The sequence below is a fragment of the Pangasianodon hypophthalmus genome, chromosome 14 (assembly GCF_027358585.1).
Source record: "Pangasianodon hypophthalmus isolate fPanHyp1 chromosome 14, fPanHyp1.pri, whole genome shotgun sequence".
Classification (NCBI taxonomy): domain Eukaryota; kingdom Metazoa; phylum Chordata; class Actinopteri; order Siluriformes; family Pangasiidae; genus Pangasianodon; species Pangasianodon hypophthalmus.
Window position 1 is genome coordinate 4,579,183 of NC_069723.1, and position 27,605 is coordinate 4,606,787.

The window sequence follows — 27,605 nt, forward strand, 5'->3', positions numbered from 1 at the left end:
TCTTAAGTGCATCTGTGGCTTAAAGGTTCAGTTTAGTTGTCCTTCTGTGTGAAACCATACAAAAGAATGTTTCCTTTTAAGGAACTAGAGAACTATTAGGTGCCTAAGAACCTTTAATATACAAAGATCCCTAGAAGAACCCTTTTAGTAAGACTAGGCTTAAGTGCTTATGTGGATTAAGGGTTCATAGTTTGTTCTACTTAATTAAGGATTAAGGGCTCTACTTAAGGGAACCCTAAAAAGAGTGATAGGAACTACAGCCATTTCAGGAGGCTAAGGACCATTAATATGCAAAGAACCTCTTGGAGAACCTCCAAGAACCCTCAGAGTGTAATTTTAAGTGGGTTTATCAGTTGTCCATCTGGTCAACTTTTAAGGTTTCTATTTAGTACCCTACAACAGAGTGCTTTCCATTTGGGAACTAGTACCAATTTAGGAGGCAAAAAACCCTTAATATGCAAAAGAACCCCTTGGAGGACTCTTGAAGAACTGTTTTTATACTAGTCCAAGCTCACTGGTGCATCTTAAGCGCTTGTGTTGATTAAAGGTTCATCCACTTAGAACCTTATGACAGACTGTTTCATTATCAGGAACTAAAACTATTTTAGGAAGCTAGGAGCCTTTAATATATGCAAATAGGCAGTTGAAGAACTCTTAAAGAACACTGGTTTAAGCTTACTGGCTTCAGCTTTTTTCATCATTTCTCCACAGTATCTCCATCAAGAACTCTCCTTCATCTCCTCCTCCTGTTTATCTCCTTATAATCTCACTTGCATCATCTTCTTCTCATCTTCTCATGTCCTTTTTCATCTCCTCATGACCTGCTCATGTTCTCCACATCCTCTCCTCCCTCCTGCTTTTCTCACTTCTTCTTCTGCTACTTCTCTGGGAGATGGCTGTGTGAGAACATTCTTCACTTAAGCCACTGACTGGATGAAAATAAAAAGTCTTTCAGCTCGTTAAAATGTTGAAACGATCGTGTGAGAAAACGAAAAAACTCCAGCATGAGGCAAGAGATTTAAATAACTGCAACATTTCAGCTTTTAGTCAGTGGTGATGAATGGGAGATGATTCAGCATTTCTGACTTCATTTATTCCGTGTGTATGAGAAGATGTCCTTTAATGCTACAGGACAGGAGACTCTACTTTACACACATTCTCTCTCTCTCTCTCTCTCTCTCTCTCTCACACACACACACACACACACACACACACACACACACACACACACACACACACACATAATCCTCAGTTATAAATCGATAGTTCATATATAAATTCACTAATTCTAAAATAAATGAGAACAAAAGCATTAACATTTTCCATTCAAAATATTATTGGGATTTTTTTTTCATTTATTTTGAGCAAATATTTGAGAAATTTATAGATCTATTTATTTCTCTCTGTTTATCTAGTCAGAGGTAAAGCTTTTTACGAATTTTCCGACATCTTCAGGACAGAGTAGTTTACACTTTGCGGTTTCTCGGTAAAATGACAATATTAACTAAACACATAGGTAGGTATGGAAGCAAGTGCAGGTAGACTTTATTACACTTAGCAATGAGAACAGAGACATAATCCAAGAACAAAGTCAGGGTGCAGGCAAAGGTCAAGCGATCAGCAAACAACACGAACTAGGCAAGTCTATGTGCAAAACCAGCGTAGCATGACAACGTCCTTGCTGGGGTCAGGTGGCGGAGGGACGACGTCCTTGCCACGGTCAACATGGGAGGCCAAGCTCTTGGCCTCTGGAAGGAGCTTGGCTAGAGAGGCCAGCTTGTCAGCCTCTGACAGGAGCTGGGTGTGGGAGGCCACCCCGTCGGCCTCTGGCTTGAGCTTGGCTGGAGAGACCATCTCATTGGCCTCTGGCTTGCGCCTGGTTGGAGAGCTCTCCCTGTTGGCCTCTGGCATGAGCTTGGCTGGGGAGGCCACGCCGTTGGCCTCTGGGTTGAGTGTGGCTTTGGAGGCTGCACCATCGGCCTCTGGGATGAATTCAGCTTGGAAGAATTCATGCCCCATCGGCCTCTGGTTTGAGCATAGCATGGGAGGGCACACCGTCGGTCTATGAGCTAAGCTTGGGAGGCCGCCCGTCGGCCTCAGGCATGGCAGGAGCCTTCGTTTCCTCTTCATCTCCAGCCCTCATCTCAGTGTAGCAGCTCATGGTCGGCCAACTGGGTACTGTGATTTTCAGAGTAGGGTAACCAGGTTCTTTGCGCATTGGCGTGCTTGGCCTGTGAGCTGAGACGACATGAACCTCATTCATTCCCTTTCTTCAGGCTTGGGGTTCACCAGGCTTTCAAAATAAATTTGGCACTGTAGCAGGAATCCTTCCGGCGCAAATTCAGTGCCGTCGAAGGGAGCCGGGTGTCCATGGGAATCCATTGGGGGAATTGCATCGAGTTGAACACTGTTATGGTGATCCCGGTGTTACGCCACTCTTGCTTCCCTGCTCCATCCATGGTCGGGGTGACGTATTCTGTCACATAGCCAGGTACGAATGCAAGTGCAGGTATACCAAACTTTATCACACTAAGCAATCAGAACAGAGACGTAATCCAAGAACAAATTCAGGGTGCAGGCAAAGGTCAGGTGATCAACAAACAACATGAACTAGGCAAGGCTAAGGGCAAAACCAGAAAACCAGACCAGGGATCAAAACCAGAAAGACAATGTAGCGATATACAATGGCTTGGTAATGACTGGAGCACAAAGGACTCGGAGCGTATACTTTGCCCTGAACAAAGAAACACGAGGGCTTAAATACACAGACTAACAGGTGAGAGTAATCAAGACACACTAGGGAGACAACCAATGACAAGACATGGGCGGAGACAAGACGTGAATCAAAACAAAAAGTAAACACTTGACAACACGAATTAATGCACTGTAGCACTGTAGCGCTGTGAGCTGCTATGCACGCTGAGAGCCTCTGCATGCAGCACTCGTGAGAGGGGGAAATATGTGATATTAACTTGATGAGAGAGAAATAAAGTAGTGAAGAAACGACTTTTTTATTTGTTTATAGCTCCTATAACATAAGTGACAACAGGAACCTGGATATTAAATGCAACTATAAATGGGTAAAAAATGTCATTTATTAATAAATAAAAATTGTAATTGTTGGTAAATTGCTGTGGTATAAGAAGAATAAAACACTTGGGGATATGACATACTGTTATAGGAAAATAATAAACTTTCAGGTGGTAAAGGTGAAGCAGTGTGAAGATTTGTTTGAATTATTCGTTCAATTTTCTTATTACATTCTTTTTTACTCGACTGCAGTGTCTCCAGGTTCATTAGGAATGCAAAGGTGTGTGTGAGAGTGGAATAGAGAGTAAATCCAGAAATAAAGTGGGATTTAAGGATGTGTGTGTATGTGTGGGTGCGCGTGTGTGTATGTGTGTGTGTTTTGTAGGTCACTTTGAGCTCTCTGCACTACTCATCTCTTTAATGAATGGCTCATATTCACACTAATCTGTGTGTGTGTGTGTAGCTGGTGTTATTCTCTGGGAAGCTGAACACCATAGCAAGCATAGTGACCATCTTCTTCCTGTTGGTCTACGCCGCAGTGGATCTGGCCTGCCTCGCTCTGGAATGGGCCTCCGCCCCTAACTTCAGGTAAGCTAAAGGTCATAATTTTTTGACCTTCCATGCACCTCTAGAGGTGTCTCCAGTGCTCAATATGAAGAGATATTAATCAAATAAACATCGCCTCATCTCCCATTCTCAGTCTCCTGAATGAAGTGTGTTATGTAGCATCATGTCTGATTAATGAGATTATCAGTAACCTTTAGACGGTAATGCAGATGAAATAAAATCGGTGTGATGCTGGTGACGAGGAGCTTGTTTGTTTTTGCCATAGCGTTGGAGGCAGAAAATCAAGAGAATTTGAGCTCGTTAAAATGTCACATCGTGACGTCAGACGTCACATCGCGTACCGTTGAAAGTCCCAAACATACACACGCTGTTATTTTTATTTATAGCAACATTGGAATAATGTACATTCAACATGCTGCTCAGGAAGACCAATGTTTCATCTGCACTTTGTCCTCCATGTTTTTCTCACTTGCCACTTAACTTTTGGGGAAAAAAAAAAAACATTAGCAGCAGCAATTTTTACTGCTTCTAGTGGGATTACTAGAATATATAATCCAAAGAGCAGAAGGACTGTTTTGGTCTGTGATCAAATTTACACACTTCTAGTTATGATGTATGAATGTAAACACACGATACAATGTGATTTGGTTGATGGTCGATATGTGACTGAATCTGGGGTAGACCCACTTTAATTTGTGAATGATGATGAATGAGGAAGGACTATTTTAAAAGTAATCAGAGTTATGGCCAAATTATCTTGCTAGCCTGTTAAATTATTTACACATCAGTTTAAAAATATGCTTTTTTTTAAACCATTTTTTTCCTTTTTCAATAATAATCTATTTATGATCTCTGCCTCGACTCATTTGAATTGTTGCTTTTTAAATCGATGCATTGATACTAAATTGTCGGATCGTTATGATGATTCTCTGATGATAATTATGATGTTCTTTAAGTGTCTGTGGTACAACTGAAATTCTTCTCTGTCAACATGTAGTCTAAGACCACTTTATGAACACTTATGATCAGACTTGATGAAGCTGGCTGGTGTCCACTTGAGGGTAGGTCAGAGCTGAACACATCCCTGTTCGTCAGGTTTCCATGGAGAACTGGAAAATTTTAGCGATTTCATGCCAGACGCATATTCGCCCGGAGCACCTGGAAGTGTTATACACATGGATGCTCCTTTAGTTTATCTTTAATACTTTCCACCATCATGTGATTGTTGTCGTGAGCTACAGCTGAAATCACAGAGCTAGAAGTTTTTTGAGTGTGTTCCTTTCATTGCATCACATCACACTATACTGCCCCCTCACTGTTCACACTGGTACTGCACCCCACACATCACATGCGTAGATAAATGCTAATCTAATCCTGGCCTAACACATTGCTTGTCTTTATTAATGCACTCTATTAACACACTCTTAATTAATGCATCTTTATTTATGCGCTAGCTAGCTTGTCATAATTTTTGGCTTAGCCACCACTTTTAAATCTGGTCAGATTCAGTCCACTAAAATACCATTGGACTTTACAAACAGGAAGTGTCCATGATAACTGGATCATCCTCAGAAACAGACAAAATTATAAACAAAATGGAGACGTTTGTTTGTTTGCTATAAAATGTGTTCAACTGTATAAACGATTAAGTATAATGTGCAAGTGTTTTCTGACCTTTCTCTCCAGGAGCCTGTGATTGGCTGGAAGTATGGTGCGGCTGGGCTTTTTCTGAGTCATTGCTCTAGCTGTCTGGTGCTGTGTGTCAAGGCGTGGTGTTGTCGTGTTGTTGTTATTAGTTGTTGTGTTGTTGTCATATCTACAGAGGCGAGATGAATTAAAAGCCATTTAGCACCGCGGACCCCGGAGACGCACGCTGTGATTAACATAGCTAATTTAGCGGAAACCAACCTAAACCTGGCATCAGCTCACCGGCTGGGGATGATAATGGTGTGTGTGTGCGTGCATGCATGTGTGTGTGATGAACTGGGAATCGGCCAGCAGAGAGGGCGGTCTGTGAACATGTCTGGATTGAAGGAAGGTTTTGAAAAGAGGTGGATTATGCAGTGTGTGTGTGTTGGGGGGAGGGCGGGGGTAGTGGGAGGATTTTTCTTGGCTGCTGTTTTATCAGCGAATGCCTTCGGTCTCCCAGAGTCCTTTGGGCATGTGTTGGCTGGGCTTTGTTGGGTCTGAAGGGAAATTTGGTTTTGATCGGTTTTGGACGTGTGTGTGTGTGTGTGTGTGGACTCCAGTTTCTATGTAGTTGATAATTTTTTGGAAGTTTTTTTTAATCCTCACACAATCGATTCCTTCAATGTTTCTGCTAAAGTGACGCCCCAAAACACAGGCCTAGGTCATGCCCTCAAAAAACATCAGTTATTCCTGGTAATGACAGGGTACAGTAAAAGTCATGGCAGTACAATAAGTGTAATGACAGAGTACAATAAGAATAATGATGGAGTAATGACAGCATAATGACAGGGTACAGTAAGAGTAATGACAGGGTACAGTAATAGTAATGACAGGGTACAGTAATAGTAATGACAGAGTAATGACAGGGTACAGTAAGAGTAATGACAGTAGTGACAGGGTACAGTAAGAGTAATGACAGTAGTGACAGGGTACAGTAAGAGTAATGAGACAGTAGTGACAGGGTACAGTAAGAGTAATGACAGGGTACAGTAATAGTAATGACAGGGTACAGTAATAGTAATGACAGTAGTGACAGGGTACAGTAAGAGTAATGTCAGTAGTGACAGGGTACAGTAAGAGTAATGAGACAGTAGTGACAGGGTACAGTAAGAGTAATGACAGAGTAGTGACAGGGTACAGTAAGAGTAATGAGACAGTAGTGACAGGGTACAGTAAGAGTAATGACAGTAGTGACAGGGTACAGTAAGAGTAATGACAGTAGTGACAGGGTACAGTAAGAGTAATGACAGGGTACAGTAATAGTAATGACAGGGTACAGTAAGAGTAATGACAGTAGTGACAGGGTACAGTAAGAGTAATGAGACAGTAGTGACAGGGTACAGTAAGAGTAATGACAGTAGTGACAGGGTACAGTAAGAGTAATGAGATAGTAGTGACAGGGTACAGTAAGAGTAATGACGGTAGTGACAGGGTACAGTAAGAGTAATGACGGTAGTGACAGGGTACAGTAAGAGTAATGACAGTAGTGACAGGGTACAGTAAGAGTAATGAGACAGTAGTGACAGGGTACGGTAAGAGTAATGACGGTAGTGACAGGGTACAGTAAGAGTAATGAGACAGTAGTGACAGGGTACAGTAAGAGTAATGACGGTAGTGACAGGGTACAGTAAGAGTAATGACAGTAGTGACAGGGTACAGTAAGAGTAATTACAGTAGTGACAGGGTACAGTAAGAGTAATGAGACAGTAGTGACAGGGTACAGTAAGAGTAATGACGGTAGTGACACGGTACAGTAAGAGTAATGACAGTAGTGACAGGGTACAGTAAGAGTAATGACAGTAGTGACAGGGTACAGTAAGAGTAATGAGACAGTAGTGACAGGGTACAGTAAGAGTAATGACGGTAGTGACAGGGTACAGTAAGAGTAATGACAGTAGTGACAGGGTACAGTAAGAGTAATGACAGCAGTGACAGGGTACAGTAAGAGTAATGAGACAGTAGTGACAGGGTACAGTAAGAGTAATGACGGTAGTGACACGGTACAGTAAGAGTAATGACAGTAGTGACAGGGTACAGTAAGAGTAATGACAGCAGTGACAGGGTACAGTAAGAGTAATGAGACAGTAGTGACAGGGTACAGTAAGAGTAATGAGTATAGAGTAATGACAAGGTACAGTAATAGTAATGACAGGGTACAGTAAGCATAATGACAGGGTACAGTAAGAGTAATGAGACAGTAGTGACAGGGTACGGTAAGAGTAATGACGGTAGTGACAGGGTACAGTAAGCGTAATGAGACAGTAGTGACAGGGTACAGTAAGCGTAATGAGACAGTAGTGACAGGGTACAGTAAGAGTAATGAGACAGTAGTGACAGGGTACAGTAAGAGTAATGACAGTAGTGACAGGGTACAGTAAGAGTAATGAGACAGTAGTGACAGGGTACAGTAAGAGTAATGAGTATAGAGTAATGACAAGGTACAGTAATAGTAATGACAGGGTACAGTAAGAGTAATGGCAGAATAATGACAGTACAATAAGAGTAATGACCTTAATGACAGTGTATAGTAAGAATGACAGAGTAATGAAAGAGTACAATAAGTGTAATGGCACAGACACTGATACCTAAATGAGTAACCTACAGTACTTATTGATACTCTGACCCGGTGTCAGTATCAGTACTGATTCATATCCCAAGTTTCTCTCTTTATTTTCATATCTCTCTCTGCCATGCTTCGGAATGCTTCATTAGAGAGAAACTGAAATGGACAGGGCAAATGACAAGAAAAGGTCAAATCCTATAATATCTTTTTACTTTGTGTGTGCGTGTGTGTGGGGGATGGGTGGGTGTGTGTGGTCTGTAAGCACAGCTCTGTTAATTGGCTGATTGAACCAGTGAAAGTGATTAAATTGATTAATCGCTCCTCGACACAACTATCGTCCACAATTACACGCTGTCTGTAACACTTAAATAAGCTAAGGAAGTGTGTGTGTGTGTGCGTGTGTGCGTGTGTGTGTGCGTGAGTGTGTGTGTGTGTGTGTGTGTGCTGGTGGTTACAGAAACTTTGGTTTTGCTGACATCAGCAGGGTGACATCACTCAAAACAGCGGCGAGGGGAGGGGCCTGATGGCTTTTAATATAATTACTCTGTACAGAAACAAGGGACAAGAAAGACAGACAGAGGGAGAGAAAGAAAAACAGACAGAGAGAGAGAGAGAGAGACACCAGACAGAGACACACACAGAGGTACAGAGAAACAGCGAGAGACGGAGAGAGAAAGACAGTGATTTGGCAATACTGTAACATTTATAGCAGTAAAGCTTATTAAATTAAATAGAGATAGAGACAGTCAGTGAGACGGAGAGAGAGAGAGAGAGAGAGAGAGAGAGAGAGAGAGAGACAAAAGGAGACAAACAGACAAACACACACACACACACACACACAAGGACAGATTCAAATTATGAGTAAAACAATTACGTGGTTAAATTCTAAAATATTTGAGATTAACCATGTTGTTTTCTCAGTTAAAATGTTTTTTTTTTAAGTCTAATATTCTCAGTTTGTTTGTAGAACTGTAAAAGCTGTAAATGTAATTTTTGTCACTTTACACATTAATTGTAGCCGTGTGGCCTCCTTATATTTTAATTTCTTTTCTGAAATTATTCTGGAAATGTCTTAAAACCAGTTTTATCAGGAGAGAAAGATGTAGACCTTTTAGACCCTCACCAATCTCTGTCTATCTGTCTGAGTCATCAGAAACTGTACATAAGTAGACTGAAATAACACACACACAAACCCAGACACACACACACACGAACCCAGACACACACACACGAACCCAGACACACACACATACAATGCAGATTATATAGTGAATGTAAATGGGTTTAGGGTCAAAGCTATTAAGTCATAAACAAAAACAAATGAACAAAGCTCTGTGTGTGTGTGTGTGTGTGTGTGTGTGTGTGTGTACGTGTACACATACACTATGTGCCCAGATGTTCCTGGCTGAAGACAACACACTCACACGTGTGTGTAATTAACATACATATAATCACTTTATCTGATTTTAAACCCTGAGTTAGTAAAAGGGTGAGATGTGTCTGTTTGTGTGTGTGTGTGTGTGTGTGTGTGTGTGTGTGTGTGTGTGTGTGTGTGTGGTGTTTATGTTCCTGGCTGTGTGCAGATCCGCATTAGGGCTCTTATGGTCGCTGCTCTAATCGACAGTAATTAGCATACGTGCTGAGCGCATTAAACGCTTTTAAAGCTGCTGAAAGTCTTCAGCTTGGTTTTAGCGTAGCACCAAATTATATTACACTCAGTAGTACACACACGCACTACAATATAAACACACACAATACAGTATAGAGAGAGAGAAAACAGAGAGGCTGGTGAAGAAACACCTGTTTTATAGCTGCTGTAATGTAAGTGAGAACAGGAACTAACTTTCATTAAATGCAACAATAAATGGATAAAAATATTATTCTGTTTATAGTTACATTTACTGTTCACGCAACCAGTTAGCTCCTGTTGTCACTTCCGTTATAGCACACCTGAAACTCTGTCTTTCTTCATCTCCAGGCCCACGTTCCGTTACTTCACGTGGCACACGTGTGTGTTGGGCATCATCGGCTGTGGAGTGATGATGTTTCTAATTAACGCCATCTACGCCTCGGCCAGCATCGCCTTCATGCTGCTCCTGCTACTGCTTATCCATTATCTGAGTCCAACTAGCAGCTGGGGCTACATTAGCCAGGCACTAATCTTCCACCAGGTAGACACACACACACACACACACACGCACACACCCCCTCTGGAGGGGACTGTCTCCAGGGGAACGGTTGCCAAGCGGCCAGGCGCCAGACATCCATCTGAGCATCTGTGTGCTCCAGAAGAGTTATTACAGCCACTTAACTTATTACACACACACACACACACACACACCCACACCCACACACCCACACACTCATTCCCATATACATAAAGATGGATGCATGGTTTGTGCTCAGTCGCTCTGTATAGCAGAAAAGTCCACATAGGACATCCAGCTCATCAGTGATTGGTCAGTAGTGACATATTGGGGTGGAGTTTGAGGAGACGTTGTCTGAGATGCAATGATTGACAGCAATGTCCCAAATAGTTTAGCTACATTTACCTGTTGCTTCATTCAGGTAACTTTGAGACATGATCACACTTTTGCTTTTGGATCACACTTTTGCTTCACCAGGGTGGAGTCATGTTATCACACACAGTCCTGCTGTAAACAACAAGAAACTTTAAGAAAAACCGCAGCATTAAATGTCTTCAGTATCATTTCTGTGTGTGTGATCATGGAGAAGCTCCTACTCTACAAACACCAACAGTCCAGCTCATTTCAGATCAATCTCTACCAACACACCAGGGCAAGAAACAGTGAAGCAGGTGGTTAAAAAAAAGCATAAACATACTCAGTCTGAAAATAGTTTAGATTAGGCCAATTCTACTGTCTTTTTATCTTCTTTTGCTTTTATGGACTTTTCACTATCCATTCCCTCTCAGCTAGTTTAGAGACAGATCGAAGCGTGTCTCAGCTCAAAGACGCCAATCCAGACTCGTTTCCGGACACTACAGAGGCTACAGATGTCAACATGGCAGAAAAACCTTCCAGATGCTGCTGTACACATCACATCCTCCATCCATCATCCATTTCAGTTTTCAAATGCAGATTAAGAATCGTCATTAACATAGTGTAATATGATACACAGATTTATTATTTTGTGCATTTATTGCACTGATTTATTTACTTTCATCGTTAACACTATAAAAAGCACTGAAGCTGGAAATTTAATGTGTTTTGTGTGTGTGTGTGTGTGTGTGTGTGTGTGTGTGTGTGTGTGTGTGTGTGTGTGGTTGACGCATTCATAGCTGGACAAATAAGACAGCCTAAAAACAGTTTCTGCTTTAACTATGGAAAAGACAACTAGTCACATACTTTTTTTGAATCACTGATTGGCTCGTAAAAATCGTTATTCTTGCATCCCCTAATACACACAGTATTCAGTTCCTGCACCTTCTTTACTATGTGTCTACACTATATGATGTGTTTCTCTCTCTCCCTCCCTCCCTCTCTCTCGTTCTCTCTCTCTCTCAGGTGCGTAAATACCTGCTGATGTTGGACGTGCGTAAGGATCACGTGAAGTTCTGGAGGCCTCAGGTGCTGCTGATGGTGGCCAACCCTCGCACTAACATCGGCCTCATCACCTTCATTAACGACATCAAAAAGAGCGGCCTTTACGTTCTCGGACACGTCCAGATCGGAGACCTGGGTAAGAGTTCCTGGTCTTGTCTATTTAAGACCTGATCATTACTGCAACAAAAAATGTGACCAATCAGAATTCAGGACTCGACAGTGATGTGATAACTGAGTGATCGTGTGTTTAACTTGTATATATAGTTGTCCTTGCAGAATAGGCATGGCTGAGGCAGTTTATTTTGGTGAGTTAGCAGTTTACAGTTTATGTAGCTAGCAATGTTGTGAGAAGGAGGAAATGTTTGTAAACATAATTCAGCTTTAATAATCGAGCTTTGTTCACTGGAAGTGTTGTGCCTCTGAGCGCGAGTGCGGATCAGAACCTCTAATGTTTACTGACATCGTGAATAATTAATAGTTCGTGCTTGTTACGGTTTCACGGTCAGATTTGTTTTGTTTGGTTTTGTTTTTGGTTCAGCATGCTGCCTTTTTTTCAGCTTGTAACAATAACTTGTTAAAGAGATTTTATTGGAAAAGTCATTCTCAAAAAGTAAGAAAAACAACAATTTAGGGATTTGACTTTTGTTTCCTTTTGCTTTTTGTTTTATGTACACGTATATGCAAAGAGACTTATGTAAAAAGAATTCGGAATAAATTTTAAATTTTTACCAACAGCTTGTGTGTTTGTATGCAGTCGATTAATAGTGAGATACTAACCATCATATTTTGAGACTAGGTTATCATACTGTGAAAATTTCAAACCGTAACACTCCTAATTTTTAAAATCTCGGCTTGTGTTTGCCTGGCGCTCTTTGATGTCGTCCTGCTGTTTTATAGAAACATACAACAGTTTGCGTGTACTTTCACTGAGCTTTTGGAAATTTTCATGAATGTCGTGATGTCTGTGTGTTATTTGCTCTGCAGCCGTCCTTCCCTCTGACCCTCTGCAGTGTCAGTATGACTCTTGGCTCTCCCTGGTGGATCACCTGAACATTAAAGCCTTCGTTAACCTGACGTTAGCTGACTCTGTACGACACGGAGTACAGCACCTGCTCTTCATCTCTGGACTCGGTTAGCAAACACACACATAAACACACACACACGGGTATTTTTTCTTGGTTTCTGCCAGATAAGGTTTCGATATCAGTATATTTGGCCTTTAAAAATATTATCTTGTGCTGAAGACATGATAAGGATACAAACAGTATCCCAGGTTGTAGCATATGGCAGAGGTACCAGTATTTATACTTTACCTGTAGCATTTATGATTTTTGACCCGTCGCCATGGAGATGCAGGAGCCATCCTAAAAACTACAATTTTCTGCTTTTTCAGTTAAAACAGCAGTCAATTCCAAATAAAATTCATCCAGCGGAAATGACACGTCGCTGAATGGGGAAAGGACAGGGGATGTGAAAGCCGTATCTGTGTGAACTTTGACCTGTGATTTCACAAATCTCAGGAGCCAATAGAAAACAAGAAGGCATGACTGTGGTCTAGCCATCTTGTCCACAGACATGTTATATTTTTGTGGTAATATTCTGTTCGTTTTTCTCTTTAAATGCTAGGATTTTCTTGTTAGCAATGTTTGGACCTCTAATGGGTCCATTATCTAACTGAATAGAAATGCTGTGTGAAACATGCAGACCTTTATCTAGGCCCTCTGCATTTTCACATTGGAGTACGCTGCTATGTTTTATTCACGTAAAAAAATACGCAAAAAGATCAGTCTGATGCGATGTAAATCCATGATCTAGGGCAGAGTTTCCCAGTCCTCAGGATTACACAGAAATGCCACATTCTCTCAACCAAGAACACCACAGAGCCGGTCAGGAGTGTTCGGAGATCCACATGTGGCCTCGAGCACTGAGATAGGAATCAGTGATCTTTTTTTTTTTTTTTTTTTTTTTTTTTTTTAACAAAAAAAGTGTTTTTATTTACTAAAGAATGACATCATACATTTTATCCATTTACAGTTACATTTAATTGTGGAATGTTGGCAAAACAATTTAGTCCCTTCTCTCTCTTCAAGACGAAAACAAACGCAGCTTGTCATGTTGCCAAGAAACCGCGAAGCACAAACTGCTCTGTCCTAGTTATGGTATAATAACTGAATATCTTTCTTTGTTGGTTCTTTTCTTCCAGGCGGTATGAGACCGAACACGTTGGTTCTGGGGTTCTATGATGACATTCCCCCTAAGGACCAGCTCCAAGATCGCTCGTTCCACTCAAGCAAATCTGTGGACAACCCTGTGTTTTCTGAAGACCCGGAAGATCCGCTTTTTCATTTCCCTCCTCTCCGGGGCAGCATAGACGGGGCCTGGCAGGGGAAAGCGATCGGCCCTCAGGAGTACGTCAGCGTGATTGCAGATGCTGTGAAGATGCTGAAGAACGTGGCGTTAGCGAGGTACTTCTGCCAGTTCGACGACACCCGAGTCCGGCAGAACGCAAACGGCATCTTCGTGGACGTGTGGCCTGTCAACCTGCTCCGACCTGACAGCTGCTCTTACGTTGACACATGCTCACTTTTCCTTCTCCAGCTGGCCTGCATCCTCAACATGACCAGGGCATGGCGCAAGGCCAGGCTCCGCCTCTTCCTGTGCGTGGAGACAGGGCGGAGTCTAAAGGAGGCGGAGCGTAAGCTGGGCCAGCTGCTGAAGGAGCTCCGGATGAAGGCGGACATCTACACGGTGCCATGGGACGCTCAGGTGGCGCTGCACTGGCAGAGACAGACCAGCTCTAAAAAAAGAAAGAAGAATGGAGGAGAGGCGGAGGAAGAGGCGGAGCTAGAAGAGGAGGACAAGCCAGAAGAGGAGGAGTATGCTAACGGTTACCACAGCAACACTTCTCGCCTGACAGACGACTACTTACTTGCTGTTAACAGGCTGATCAGTGACCAGCCCTGCCCTCCCCCTGCTGTGCGTTTCCTGTATTTGCCCCGCCCACCTGCTGACACACGCCGGTACTGTGACTACCTGCATCAGCTGGAGCTGCTGAGCCGTGACCTTGGGCCCACTCTACTTATCCACGGGGTCACACCCGTAATCACCACTGACCTTTGACCTGGGACCTTTACCAAGGCGACAAATGATGTCCAGAGAACAGAAGCGGGGAGTGATGAGCACAACACTTTAGTTTCACTGGGGGAAAAAAAAGTGGAGCGAGGTCTGTTAGAAAAGCTTCACTTCCTTCTCTTTCTTTTCCTTTCTGCATTTTTTTTTTTTACTTTTTCCTTATTTTTATCCTTTTCCCTTTCTTTATTTTTTCTATTTTGTTTTTCTTTTTCCTTTCTTTTTTCCTTTTCTCGCCTTTCCTTTCTTTCCTTTTGATTTCATTTCTTTTCTTTTACGTTCATTTTTTCTTTTTTCCCCCTTTTTCTTTTTTCTTTTTTTTAACATTTTCTTTTTTTTCTCCTGTCTTTCTTTATCCTTTTTTCCTTTCTTTCTTTTGTTCCTTCCTTTATTTTTCTCTCCTAATCCTCTTGATCATTCCTCACACAGAGATGGAGAGATTGGTTGTAAATATTAACAGAGTAACACTTTCTGCTTCCAAATATTTCATATTTTCCAGGAACATGTCTGGACCTCTGCGTTTCTTGGAAAATTTCTGGAATATGATGTAAACAATAATACTAAACATTACTACAGTTACACATGTACACTTTTGTCTAAATATTCCATCCTTCAGTCAAACAGTCGACTCGGTGTTACACGTCATACCAGTTGAACTAAATTAAAGACATCACGTCAGTTTAAACTCACATTTATATCGTAGTTATAAATGCTCCATTTTAGCATCATTGTCACTGAGTAAAATGTTGTGGTAGTTTTTATTAAATAATGTAAACATTGTTACACACACACACACACACACACACACACACACACACACGTACACGGTGCTGAGTGATCAGGACGATCTGTCTATGTCTCTGACAATCAGAGTTCAGGATCATCCCTGAGAGAGAAGAGCATTAATTTTTTATTTATTTCTGTACACCAGAGTGAAACAGACACACACGGTCCAGTGGCATTGTGCAGGGTTGGAAGTGTGTGTGTGTGTGTGTGTGTGTGTGTGTTAAACTGTGCATTTTTCACCATTATGGTTTCACCAATTAAATCATTTAGGTTCCAGCTTCAATTCTTAAAGCATTACAGCTATGTTTATGATTATTTAAATGAATTTTTTGTAGATAATTTATAAACTAATAGTGTATCATAAAGTGTATATTAAAGCAGTGTTATTAATTCAGTGATGATCTGATGATAGGAACATGTTGTAATATAACTGTAACTGTTCCCAAACTACTGTCTAATACTCCCTGTACTTCATTATGCAGCACCTTACATCTTTATCGATAATTAGAAAATCAAAATTAAAAAAGGAGAATTAATAAAAAAAAATTAAAATAAAAAAGCACAATAAGAAAACTTGAGTGATTTATCCTTAAATTAGTTTACATACTGACTTCCGCTTGGGTTAAGGACAAGCAAATTCCATTTAAAGTATAAATAAAGGTTGAATTTCTTTAAAGATGTGTGACATGTGACCTTTTGCACAAACTGTAGCTTTTTGAATGCAGCTGTTTGATAGAAATGACCAATGCCACATGAAATTTATAAATGAATGAAGAATTCAGAGTTGTACTAAAAAAATAGAAAAATACCAAATTTATTTTGCAAATAAATTTTGTATTTTTAGTGCAATATTTTTCTTTCTCATTTCTTTAGCCAACTTCATTAGAACTGTTCAGAAATGTTAGTTAATGTTTTAATAATAATATTGATGGGTTCATAAAGTCAAGATAGGATTGTTTGCTGTGTAAACTGTGGTTCAAGACCAATTTACACACGCCGCTCTTTTCTGCAATGAAGCGATAATAAATAAACTAATAAAACTGTGAAAAAACAGCTTTAAACAATGTCCAAATAATAAAATGAATTCCTCTCACAATTAAACATTTCAGCTTAAATTATGCTAAAAAAAGAAACAGATGTGAGTATTTATTATTAATTAATAAATCGTCATATTAATTAATAAATGAGTAATTACATTAATTTATTAAAATGAATTATCATTTGTAACTGAATAATATGTAATGTTAATGAAACGTTTTCGTAGATCTCTCATCGTTGTGACTTTTTTACTCATAAATGTGGTTCTGGGTTTCATGCTCCGCACGTGTCGGTTCTGTGGTGTGGCTCTTTTAAAGACGCTGACATGTTTTCACTTACAGAGCACTTATCAGACACTTTCTGTTGTTTTTTTTAGGAAAATTACAGCCAGTGTTCAGTCACTCATGTCACTTTGCGGCTCTGAAAGTATGAGCTGAAACTCAGAAATGTTCATTTCGTGCTCCACAGACTCGGAACAACGCAGCAACACTTTCTACACATCTCTCCTGTTTAAAGTTTCACACAGACAGAGGAGGATAAAATAACAAAAATTTATGCATCTCTTTGTAATATTGGATGTATGCTGAGTGATTTTTATAAAATCAGAGCAGAACTTGTGATTAATCTGTGAAATGTAATAACAGAACAAACCTGAAGGCGTGAATGAGTCTCGATGGCAGTATTTAAATGATTTCAGTGCATTTTGTTTTCATGGTGTTTGTTAAAGAAGATAAGAACACTTTACAGATTTAACAAGTAATTTCACACTTTGATTTATTGATTGTGAGAGTTTATTTGGAGAATGAACATTAACAGAAGTACAGTCTCCACCACGGCTGCGTATTTTTGGGTAAAATTTATCTCATGGTGCCTTTAAAATAACTGTGAGTAACACTTTACATTAAAGTTCAGTTTACAAACTTTATTTACTGAATTAATGAACATTTTAACAGTAAGTTTACATGTGTACTAACTCTTACTTTCTTTCTAACTTTTGGACTTTTTGCTCCCTTTCTTTTCCCTTCTTTTTCCTTTTTTGTTTCTTCTTTTTTATAGACTTCTTTATTTGCTTCCATCATTCTTTTTCCTTATTTTGTTTGTTTTTCTTTCTTTTCTTTTTTTTTTTCTCTTCTTTCTCTTTTCCCCGTTTTGCACCGTTGAATTTTCCTACTTTGCTTACTTCTTTCATTTTTCCATTTTGGTTCATTCTTTCTTTTGCTTTTTTCCTTTTTAGCTTCTTTCTTTCTTTCTTTCTTCCTTTCTTCCTTTAAATGTTAATGAAGTGCACCCGCATTAATGTTTATTCAGTCCCTGACTAAAAATAAGTCACTTAAATTAGCATAAATTAAATGTTAATAATTTCCTGATCTCTGGCCTCCAGATGTAAATATTAAACCTGAATTTCAGCCTCAGTTCTGAATTCTAATGAACCTCTGAAAGTTGTTCAGTGTGAGATGTATTTTACTCACTGATACGATGAACATGAATTAATGTAGGTGTTAATTATTTGATATAAACACATTCATGAATGTTTTGACCTAATAAACAAATAATATCAGTGAAGTGAACTTTAATGTAAAGTGATAAATGTTGTTTACTGAATGTTTTACTTTGAGTGATATTGAAACCAAAGTGTATGTGTTATTATGTGTGGTATTATTTAATCAATAATAATAATAATAATAATAATAATAATAATAATAATAATAATAGTTTTCTGTATGTTTACTACTAAAATATACTGAATATATGACTAAATCATGTTAACTGAAATTTACTGATGTGTTTGGATTTATTTTTTCCAGAAGCACTGTTCATGTGTAGAAATTTTCATTCTGAATTAAATTAAAGAGTGTTTTGTTTACCTTCAGTTTCATTCAGTATTTCTTTTGATTTACTTTCCAGAATGAGAATTTTTTAAATTAAATATCCATCACATCACATATTTATAACATAAATATATCTGAAACTAATCGAACAAATATTAACACCATGTTAATCAACAGGAAATGAGGAAGTGATTATATGGAGTATTAGAATGTTAACATAATAACACTCTCATATAGCACAGAAATGGTGAACAAGGCCAGTAAATTTGAGCAGGTTGATTAGCGATCATCACTTTTCTGACTTCGTCCATATAAAATCCTGATGTGAATTTAAAGAATTTGTACAAGTTAGCACCAATGTGAAGTTAAATTTATACAAATTTGAAATTAAAATTTAAGTCATTAAGAGAATTGTTATAGGATAAAATGATAACATGCAGTAAAATAAAGGGGTTTGGAAGTTTAGGGTAAGGGGTCTGGGGTTTTGGGTAAGGGGTCTGGGGTTTTGGATGAGGGTTTGGGGGTTTAGGGTAAGGGGTCTGGGGTTTTGGATGAGGGTTTGGGGGTTTAGGGTAAGGGGTCTGGGGTTTTGGATGAGGGTTCGGGGGTTTAGGGTAAGGGGTCTGGGGTTTTAGGTGAGGGTTTGGGGGTTTAGGGTAAGCGGTCTGGGGTTTTGGATGAGGGTTTGGGGGTTTAGGGTAAGGGGTCTGGGGATTTAGGTGAGGGTTTGGGGGTTTAGGGTAAGGGGTCTGGGGTTTTGGGTGAGGGGCTGGGGGGCTGGGGGTTTAGGGTAAGGGGTCTGGGGTTTTGAATGAAGGTTTGGGGGTTTAGGGTAAGGGGTCTGGGGTTTTGAATGAGGGTTTGGGGGTTTAGGGTAAGGGGTCTGGGGTTTTGAATGAGGGTTTGGGGGTTTAGGGTAAGGGGTCTGGGGTTTTGAATGAGGGTTTGGGGGTTTAGGGTAAGGGGTCTAGGTTTTTGGGTGAGGGTTTGGGGGTTTAGGGTAAGGGGTCTGGGGTTTTGAATGAGGGTTTGGGGGTTTAGGGTAAGGGGTCTGGGGTTTTGGGTGAGGGGATGGGGGTTTAGGGGTTTACTCTGAAGCCTTGTCTCTCCTGAGTTGATGGTGTGACATGGTTCTTGCACCGCTCTAACAAGGAACAGGTGGCACTGTTTTAAACAAGGACAAATCTGTCAGCATTTGTTGGATGATTTAAAACTTTACTGAACATTACTGAAGTTTGGTGCTAATTGTAATTGAAGTGGAAGCAAGTGCTACAAGCCTGTTTATTGCAGTTTTTCCTAATTGTTTACAAACTAAAATTGGAACTTGAAATGCAATCACCGAAACCTAAAAACTCATGTACCAAATCCCTAAACCAAGTCTGCAAAATTGCAAGCACAATTCCTGCTTTACACTCAGTTTTCAATTATATATATCACACTTTTTGCAAAACACTACACACATTTCTCTACAATAGGCACAACATTCAAAACTAAAATCTCTTTAGTCCCTTTGGAAAGCAATGCCAATCACAATGCCAATCACAATGCCAATACCAACACCCAGTCCTCACAGGTGTAAACAATAGTTGCTGAATTGTTCACTTAGAAATCAGAGCTTTAGCACTGTAAAAGGCCACAGATGAGTTCTCCTGTTTTGGAGGAAAATGGACGTCTATGGTGAAGCTAGAGTTAGAGGTAAAGGAGTGAGAGGAAGAGGAGGATGAGGAAGGACATCATAACACCATGTGCGTAGCCGTTAGCCAGCAAGGCGTCCTCCATCACCATGCCAACCTTGGTCCCTACAACACCGCCCTAGACACACTACATGGCATCCTCATTCCAGCCAAGCAGATGGGTGGACCACAGCAGCCCAGTTATATTGTCATGTAACGTGAGTTTCCACCAGGCTGCTCTGGTTCATCGACCACCCACAATTTATTGTTCTATACCTCCCACCATATTCCTCATTCCTAAACCCAATCGAAGAGTTTTTTTCAGCATGGCAATGGAAGGTGTACCACCATTCTCTCGCATACTCGCCGCTTCTCCAGGCAGTGGAGGATGCGTGTGGTTAAGTTGATGTTTTGGAGCTATCGGCGGCTGGATCCGTCACTCCAGAAGATTCTTTCCCCGCTGCATAGCCAGGAAGAACTTCGCTTGTGATGTAGATAAGGTGCTGTGGCCAGAACAATATAGGAGGCAGGATGCAGCCTAATTTCTTTTTTCTTACATTTTGCATGTGTTTCTTTGTTTTTGTTTTTTCCTTTTTGTGTGTAGAGTTTTGAAAGAGTTAGCCACTTTAATTTTTTATTTTTGTACAGAAAACCCTTTATCTTACTGAATGTTTTTCCTGGTTTTCTCCTTTTGGGTATGGAAAGTGTTGCATACAAAAACAGAAGTGTTCAAAAATACTGCATTTTAGAAACAAATGACAATGTTTTTGTTACTGTATTGCATCTGTGTGTTATTTATGTATATTTGAGTTGGTATGCATTACTGTAACAATTTTTTATAACCGGTTGCAGTGTAACACTGACAATGCAAAAGGCATAAACCTACTGATGGGATATTCATAGTAGTGTTTTGTGTTGAGCACATCAGTGTGTTGGTTGGTTGGTAGACAGATCTATTCATATGATGTGTGTGTGTGTGTGTGTGTGTGTGTGTGTGCCATTTTGGTGCAAAAAACCATTTTGAGAAGAGATTTTGGATTTACTAAAAAGGTGAAACAGGAACCTGAAGCTAGCAGCCCGAGTGTTAGCTTGAGTACTAGCAATGACTGCATTAGTGACACATCACTCCAGACTGCTGCTACTGGAGAACAGTGAAGAACTCACTGCACAAACACTTCCTTGTTCTTCAAAGTATTGCTCCTGTGTTTCCAGTTGTTTCACTACCTTCACACTACCTTTACAGTCAGTAACTACAAGACCTGAAGATGAATGCTAATCACGTTTATCATTTATATAAGAAGATATGCAAAGTGAGCTGCTTCTAGTGAGCTGGAGAAAGTCTTCAAACTGTACACTTCATCACACAGAAAAGAAAATAATAGCTATTTTATATATAACTGACATGAACACCTACAGTAATAATAGAGGAAGCTGTAGGATACTGTCTCACTGTACTGATGAGTTTAAACAGCGCTGCTAAGAGCCGTGTGATAATGTAAATGTGTCATAGCTCTGTATGTAAGGCCATTTGTTTGGGATGGAAATATTCGGGACGCAAAGAAGTAAAGAAGTAAAACTTTCTTGCTTTCTCTTATTGAGCACTGTGTTTGAGTGAATAAATGCAGATTTTCTTAGCACTTGTAATTACAAAACACAGCTAGTCTCTGTCTGAGCGGAGTGTGCACAGGGTCTTTTAAATGCACATAAGCATAAAAACGTCCCAAATCACAGGGCCCTCCCAAAAGCCAGAGTGTAATTCCAACACTGGTAGGGGGCTAGCTCTGTGTGTGTGTGTGTATGTGTGTGCGTGTGTGTGTGTGTGTGTGTGTGAGAGAGAGAGAGAGAGAGAGAGAGAGAGAGAAAGAGAGTGTGTATGGTGTGGTAGAATAAGGATGCTAAAGCCACCATTATTACCATCGTTATCGCCATGGGTACATCAGATGCCATAAGCGACCCCGCTCAGTGAAGCACACTAAACACACACACACTCTGCCCTCTCTCAAGTCCAGTGCAGCTTCACAGAAATTCTCTCGAGCTATTTCACTCGCTCTGGCAATTTTTTATGTTTTTGCATCTCAGAACTGCTTTCTGTGTGTGTGTGTGTGTGTGTGTGTATGTTTTAGCATGTATATATATGTGTGTGTTTTGGTTTGAGGCCACAGGCAAATATGACATTTGTTCCAGTCATGCATCAGATGGGAAATTGGATAGTTTATGGTGTGTGTGTGTGTGTGTGTGTGTGTGTGTGTGATAGGCGAACTGTGTGTGAGAAAGTGGTCGGAGTTCATAAACTCAATACAATGTGGACATATCACACACACAGTTAACAATTGTGTAACTGCCTCACTCTGTGTTATTACCATGTGTGTGTGTGTGTGTGTGTGTGTGTGTGTGTGTGTGTGTGTGTGCGTGTGTGTGTGTGTGTGTGTTGTGTGTTTCATTGTAGTTGTCCACAGATGGCTCGGTGGAACTTTTTGGTACATCATCCAGAGCTATAACAGATTTCTGAAAGCCTCTGAGTCACCCGGTCACGCTGCAGCTACAGTCGGGCCTCAAGGGCAGCTGGCAGCGATGTACTCCCACGTAGCGGGGCAGAACCCTGGTCAAAGCTGGTGCCTGCATGGAGGCAACCTCCAGGGCACCAAATGGTACTCCAGCTGGAGGTGGTTCTCCAGGGCAGGAGACTCTACCCTTCAAGAGCTTGGGGATAACACTGACATAAATGCCAGCATGGTCACGGTCCCTGCAATGGATTCTTAGAAAAAAGGTTCTATAAAGGTTCCTTAGCTCCTTAAGTTCTGCTTGGAAGCCTTTCAGATAGGGAACCAAACTGGTGTTCCACCAGAAGGACATCTGAAGAATCTTCAGATGACATGTCAACATTAATAATTAATACATGATCTTCAGTTGGGCAAAAGACTATCACTTTGGTCTATGTTCACTGTGGTGAACAGTTTCCCACAATGCCACAATGCAAAGTCTTCACTACATCTACACTGGGTGTCTCATTAATTTGACTAGATTAGATTTATTTCAATGCTTGTCATCTTTTCATTCACATGTCATTGTGTGTGTACAAGGGCAGCGGGCTAGACGCTAGTGAAACACTCCTGTCTTCGATGCTTCTACTAAAGAAAAATCGGGCAGCCTCGGAGGTGTGAACTACATGCAGGTGATTTTAATAATCTGAAATCAATAATCTGAAAATCCACTTAAGCAGCTGCATAACCCAACTCTTGAGTACCAGTAACTTTCTGCATGTAAATACTGACATAACTTCTGGGCTTAAGGCATTGTCCCCTGTTAGAGGAGAACCGTGGACTCTTTAAACAAAATCTCTAAATCTTTAAGTGAAAGATTGTAAGACCGGCTGAGGAGCTGACACACTGAGACCTACACACACACTTCCTCCTTCTTAGAACTTCTAGTCTCACACACTGTCGGATTCTGACAGGGATTTATACACTTTGGCACGTTGCTCAGAGTGTTTGAAAATGGAGTCCATTTCCATTAAGTGTGTGAAAGCACTATGCATGACTCAAAGGGAATCTGTAAATGGCGGTTAAATTATGCACTTGCTCTGAATACTTACTCACGCTGTTATTTGTCTCAGTTATGTCAAGATGTTTTTTTCTGGACCTTGCTTTGAGTCATGTGTAGTGCTCTCACATTTCATGGAAATGCACTCCATATTCAAAGACAGATCTCCACACAAAAGTGCATAAATCTCTGTCAGAATCTTACAGCGTGAGACAGAACGGAGGCGAGAGATCCTGAGAGGAAGGAATTGTGCATGTCTTCTCTGTTTCAATGATCAACGGTTTTACTAATTAGACACTAAAACTTTCAAAATCATTTCTCTCACAGCATTGTTTAATTCTGGATTGTGATTGGTCAGAAGGTATTAATTAATTTTCTATAACAGCAGCTATATATCTATGACAGCAGTGCAGCTGCAAATCACAGGTTTATATTAATGTACTCTCTCTAATATGTTATTGTTTCTATAGTAACAGCTCATTCATGGCACTCCATATAAATGGATTAAAAAAACATAATGGAAGGAAAACACACAATGGAAAAAAAAATGGAAAGAGACAGAGGTACTTGAGTCAGAGGAAGAGTCCACTTGACTTAAAAAAAATAAAAATTCCACTTGACAATAAACTCTTGAGGAGTTTACGCTTTGCAGTCTCTCTGTTTCTTTCTTTTTTTTTTTTTTTATTATCTTCAAGAGAGAGAAAAAGAGAGGCTGGTTAGGGAACGGCTGTTGATAGCGGCTATAAGGTAAGTGAGAACAAGAACTAACTTGTTTCACTGACGTTCCACAACATTAAATGTGACTATAAAAGAAAAAAGTATGTGTCATTTTGTAATAAATTTAAAAATGTAATCATCTATACATTTCTGTGGTATAAGAGGAATAAAACACTCAGGGACTTGCTGTTATAGGAACATAACCAAAGTGTTTGATGTTGCTCTCAAGTGAGATGCTCAAGGTTCCACAAAGCAAAATCTGTAATATACAGAGAGAGAGAGAGAGAGAGAGAGAAAGAGAGAGAGAGAAGAGGAGGACGGAGAAAGGAAAAAACAGAAGGCGTGGGGAGAAAGAGGAGGCTTTGTAGGATTTTAATGGATTTTGCATGTGTAGATACCTCAGACAGCTCTCTCTCTCTCTTTCTCTCTCTCTCTCTCTCTTTCTCTCTCTTTCTTTGAGGTATGTAGAGAGAGAGAGAGGGAGGGAGAGACAGAGATGTGAGAGGTCATAGGTACATGTTTATTTAACTCTCAGTTTCACCACACACTCGCTCATGCCATCAGTGTCACTGCTCAAGTTTCATTGTCAGTCAGGCACAGCAATAGCCCAAACACCACACACACGCACACACAGTGAGCTATGGTGTGTGTGTTCTCAGTGCTACGCTTCAACAGATTTAATCTAGAGAGTCTTGTTGTTTTATACTCTCTCTTTTTCTCATGTCCATGTTGAAGAGCTGAAATGTTAATACTAACAGGAATGATAGTACTGATTATAGTAATAAGAATTTAAAATAAAACAACTCCATCAGCAGCCTGGGCTCAAACACACACCCTAAATACTGCACAATATCCCAGAGTGCTTTGCAAACACACCTGACCGTGAGGAAGTGTAGTCCAGATGCATTTGGGTGTTAGAGTTTATACCTCGTTAATTTAAAGGTGTAAAATCCAGCACACATAAAGTGTAATTAAGCAGAGGATTGAGTACGGTCTAATGAGTGCCCTGAAGTCTGTTCATTACTTACTAATCATTACTTATCCACTACACATGGAACAAACTGAAACACAGTATCAGTCTTAATATCACAGTTTCACTGATACCTTCTCCCTCTTTCCTCCCTTTCTCTCTCTCTCTCTCTCCCTCCCCGCTCTGGTGAGTTTTATGTGACAGCACCATTTTCTGCTTGGCCTGAAGAACAAACACAGAGTCATAAATGTGTCACCACTCGCTCGTCTCACTTACTCTCTCTCAGAGTATATGTACAGGATCCCTACTCATCCTACAGATCATCTATACTCTTTCCCATCTACACTTCGTCTCTATTCCACCAATCTGTACTCTTAACAAACCCCTATACACACCAAACTACAGGCTCAACTCATGTATCTTACTCATCTACCTTCCACCTATACTCTACCCATCAATATTCTTTCTCATTCACACTCCACCTATACCCTACTCATTCGTACTGCACCCTACTCATCTATACTCCAACATACCCCACTATACTCAACCATCTATACTCTTACTCATCTGAACTTCATCCGTACTCTACCAAACTGTTCTCCAACAAACCGTCTCCACGCCAAACTTCCAATCTCCACTCAACACACGTATCTTTCTCATCAACCTTCCACCTATACTCAACCTCTTTATATGCTTTATCATCAACACTCTACCTATACTCCACCCTACCATCAATACTCAACCCATATATACTCATCTCACTCTACCCTACTCATCTCCAGGCCAGTATGTGAATCTCCATGTGTAACAATTTCTGTACTCTGCTCAATACTGAGCTGTAGCAAACACACACACACACAATTAGACAACAAACACACACAGAAAATTATGACACAGGTGCCCTAACACCCGCAGTGTGTTTGTGAGTTCATTGTCTCTTTTTTCAGGTGAGCAGTCAGGAGCAGGGTGTACAGTGTAATGCTGTTGTTAATGTGTGTGTGTGTGTGTGTGTGTGTGTATGTAGAAACAGCAGGGGTGAAGCTCAATTATTGCGCATTCTGCATGAACAGCTCACAGTACTTTACTCACGCTCCCTCTCACCCAGCATGCCAATTACCAACAACGCTAACAGACAAGCAAACAAACAAGCACAAACAATTAAGATGTTCATTGTTTTTCCTCTCTCTCTCTCTCTCTCTCTCTCTTTCTCTCACTCTCCTACTTTTTTTTCTCGCTCAGTTCTAACTGTCGAGCAGGAGTTATAATTTAGAGCCAGGCTGCTCCCACCTCGATTGGAGCTGAGCCCACTCACCTGAGAAAAACAATCCTATCAGAGAGGGGTGGTAATTACAGAGGGAGAGAAGGAAAGTGAGCAAGAGAAAGGAAAAAGACATCATTGAGTGAACATTCAACTCAATTACAGGATGGACAGGAAAACACTTAGAGAACAAATGAGTGAGGGGCCTTGAGGAAAAGAGGAAAGGAGATTAAAGGCCAAAAATGAGCAAAATACAGGAGAAAATGATTCATGATGGAGAGAGTGGTAAAACCTGAGGGTAGATAAAAACAGGAAAAGAAGTGGTGTGCTAGGAGAGGCCTAAATAAATAACTAATAAACACTGTGTGTGGTGATGGTATAGTAAAATACTGAGTGATGAGTTACTGTTATTACTGTTAGCACCCTGAAGTTGATTATTTTATATAACAGCATATATCATCTCCAGGAGTGTTTTATTCCTCTTATACAACATCAGTTTGCCAACAATTGCAATTTCTTTTGTTAAAGAACAAGACTATTTGTGTATACAGTAAAACCCCCATAACCACTGTTTCAGTTACCCCAGTTTCAGTTACTTAATATTTTTTAATTTCGAAAAATATTACTTAGAAAATTCCAGAAATACAGTAAACATTCATAATTTAAATTGTGCGCCGTTCTGAGTAACATGATGAAATCTCGTCCAGTCCCACCTGGATGTTAATCACCCCATATACACTGTATACGCAACCCAGCTGTTTATATATATATATATATATATATATATATATATATATATATATATATATATATATATATATATAGTATTAACATTAAATCCAACTGCCTAGTATTGTGTAGATCCCCCTTGTGCGGCCAGAACAGCTCTGACCTCCGTCAAGGCATGGACTCCACAAGGTGTGCTGTGGTATCTGGCACCAAGACGTTAGCAGCAAATCCTTTAAATCCTGTAAGTTGCGAGGTGTGGCCTTCATGGATCGGACTTGTTTGTCCAGCACATCCCACAAATGCTCAATCGGATTGAGATCTGGGGAATTTGGAGGTAAAGTCATCACCTTGAACTCTTTATCATGTTCCCCAAACCATTCCTGAATAATTTTTATAGTGTGGCAGGACACGTTATCCCGCTGAAAGAGACTGCTGCCATTAGGCAATACCGTTGCCATGAAGGGGTTAGAATGGACCAAATGGGTTTGCCTTCACTCCCCACGCGCATCAGTGAGCCTTGG

The 27,605-nt window shown here is 40.4% G+C and overlaps 1 protein-coding gene across 3 annotated transcripts in view; it reads left to right on the top strand.

The window, feature by feature from the left end:
• Positions 1-18,231, top strand: part of zgc:153039 (uncharacterized protein LOC767698 homolog) — a 40,893-nt gene extending 22,662 nt beyond the window's left edge. For 2 of the 3 annotated variants that reach the window (XM_053239781.1, XM_053239782.1), the window contains 5 exons: positions 3,494-3,618; positions 9,828-10,020; positions 11,377-11,551; positions 12,400-12,546; positions 13,619-18,231. In XM_053239781.1, the coding sequence (XP_053095756.1) occupies positions 3,494-3,618; positions 9,828-10,020; positions 11,377-11,551; positions 12,400-12,546; positions 13,619-14,535 (1,557 nt within the window). In that variant the 3' untranslated portion in view covers positions 14,536-18,231. The remainder of the gene's footprint in view (positions 1-3,493; positions 3,619-9,827; positions 10,021-11,376; positions 11,552-12,399; positions 12,547-13,618) is intronic. The other variant, XR_008303608.1, reaches the window with a different exon arrangement.
• The last annotated feature ends 9,374 nt before the right edge of the window (positions 18,232-27,605 follow it).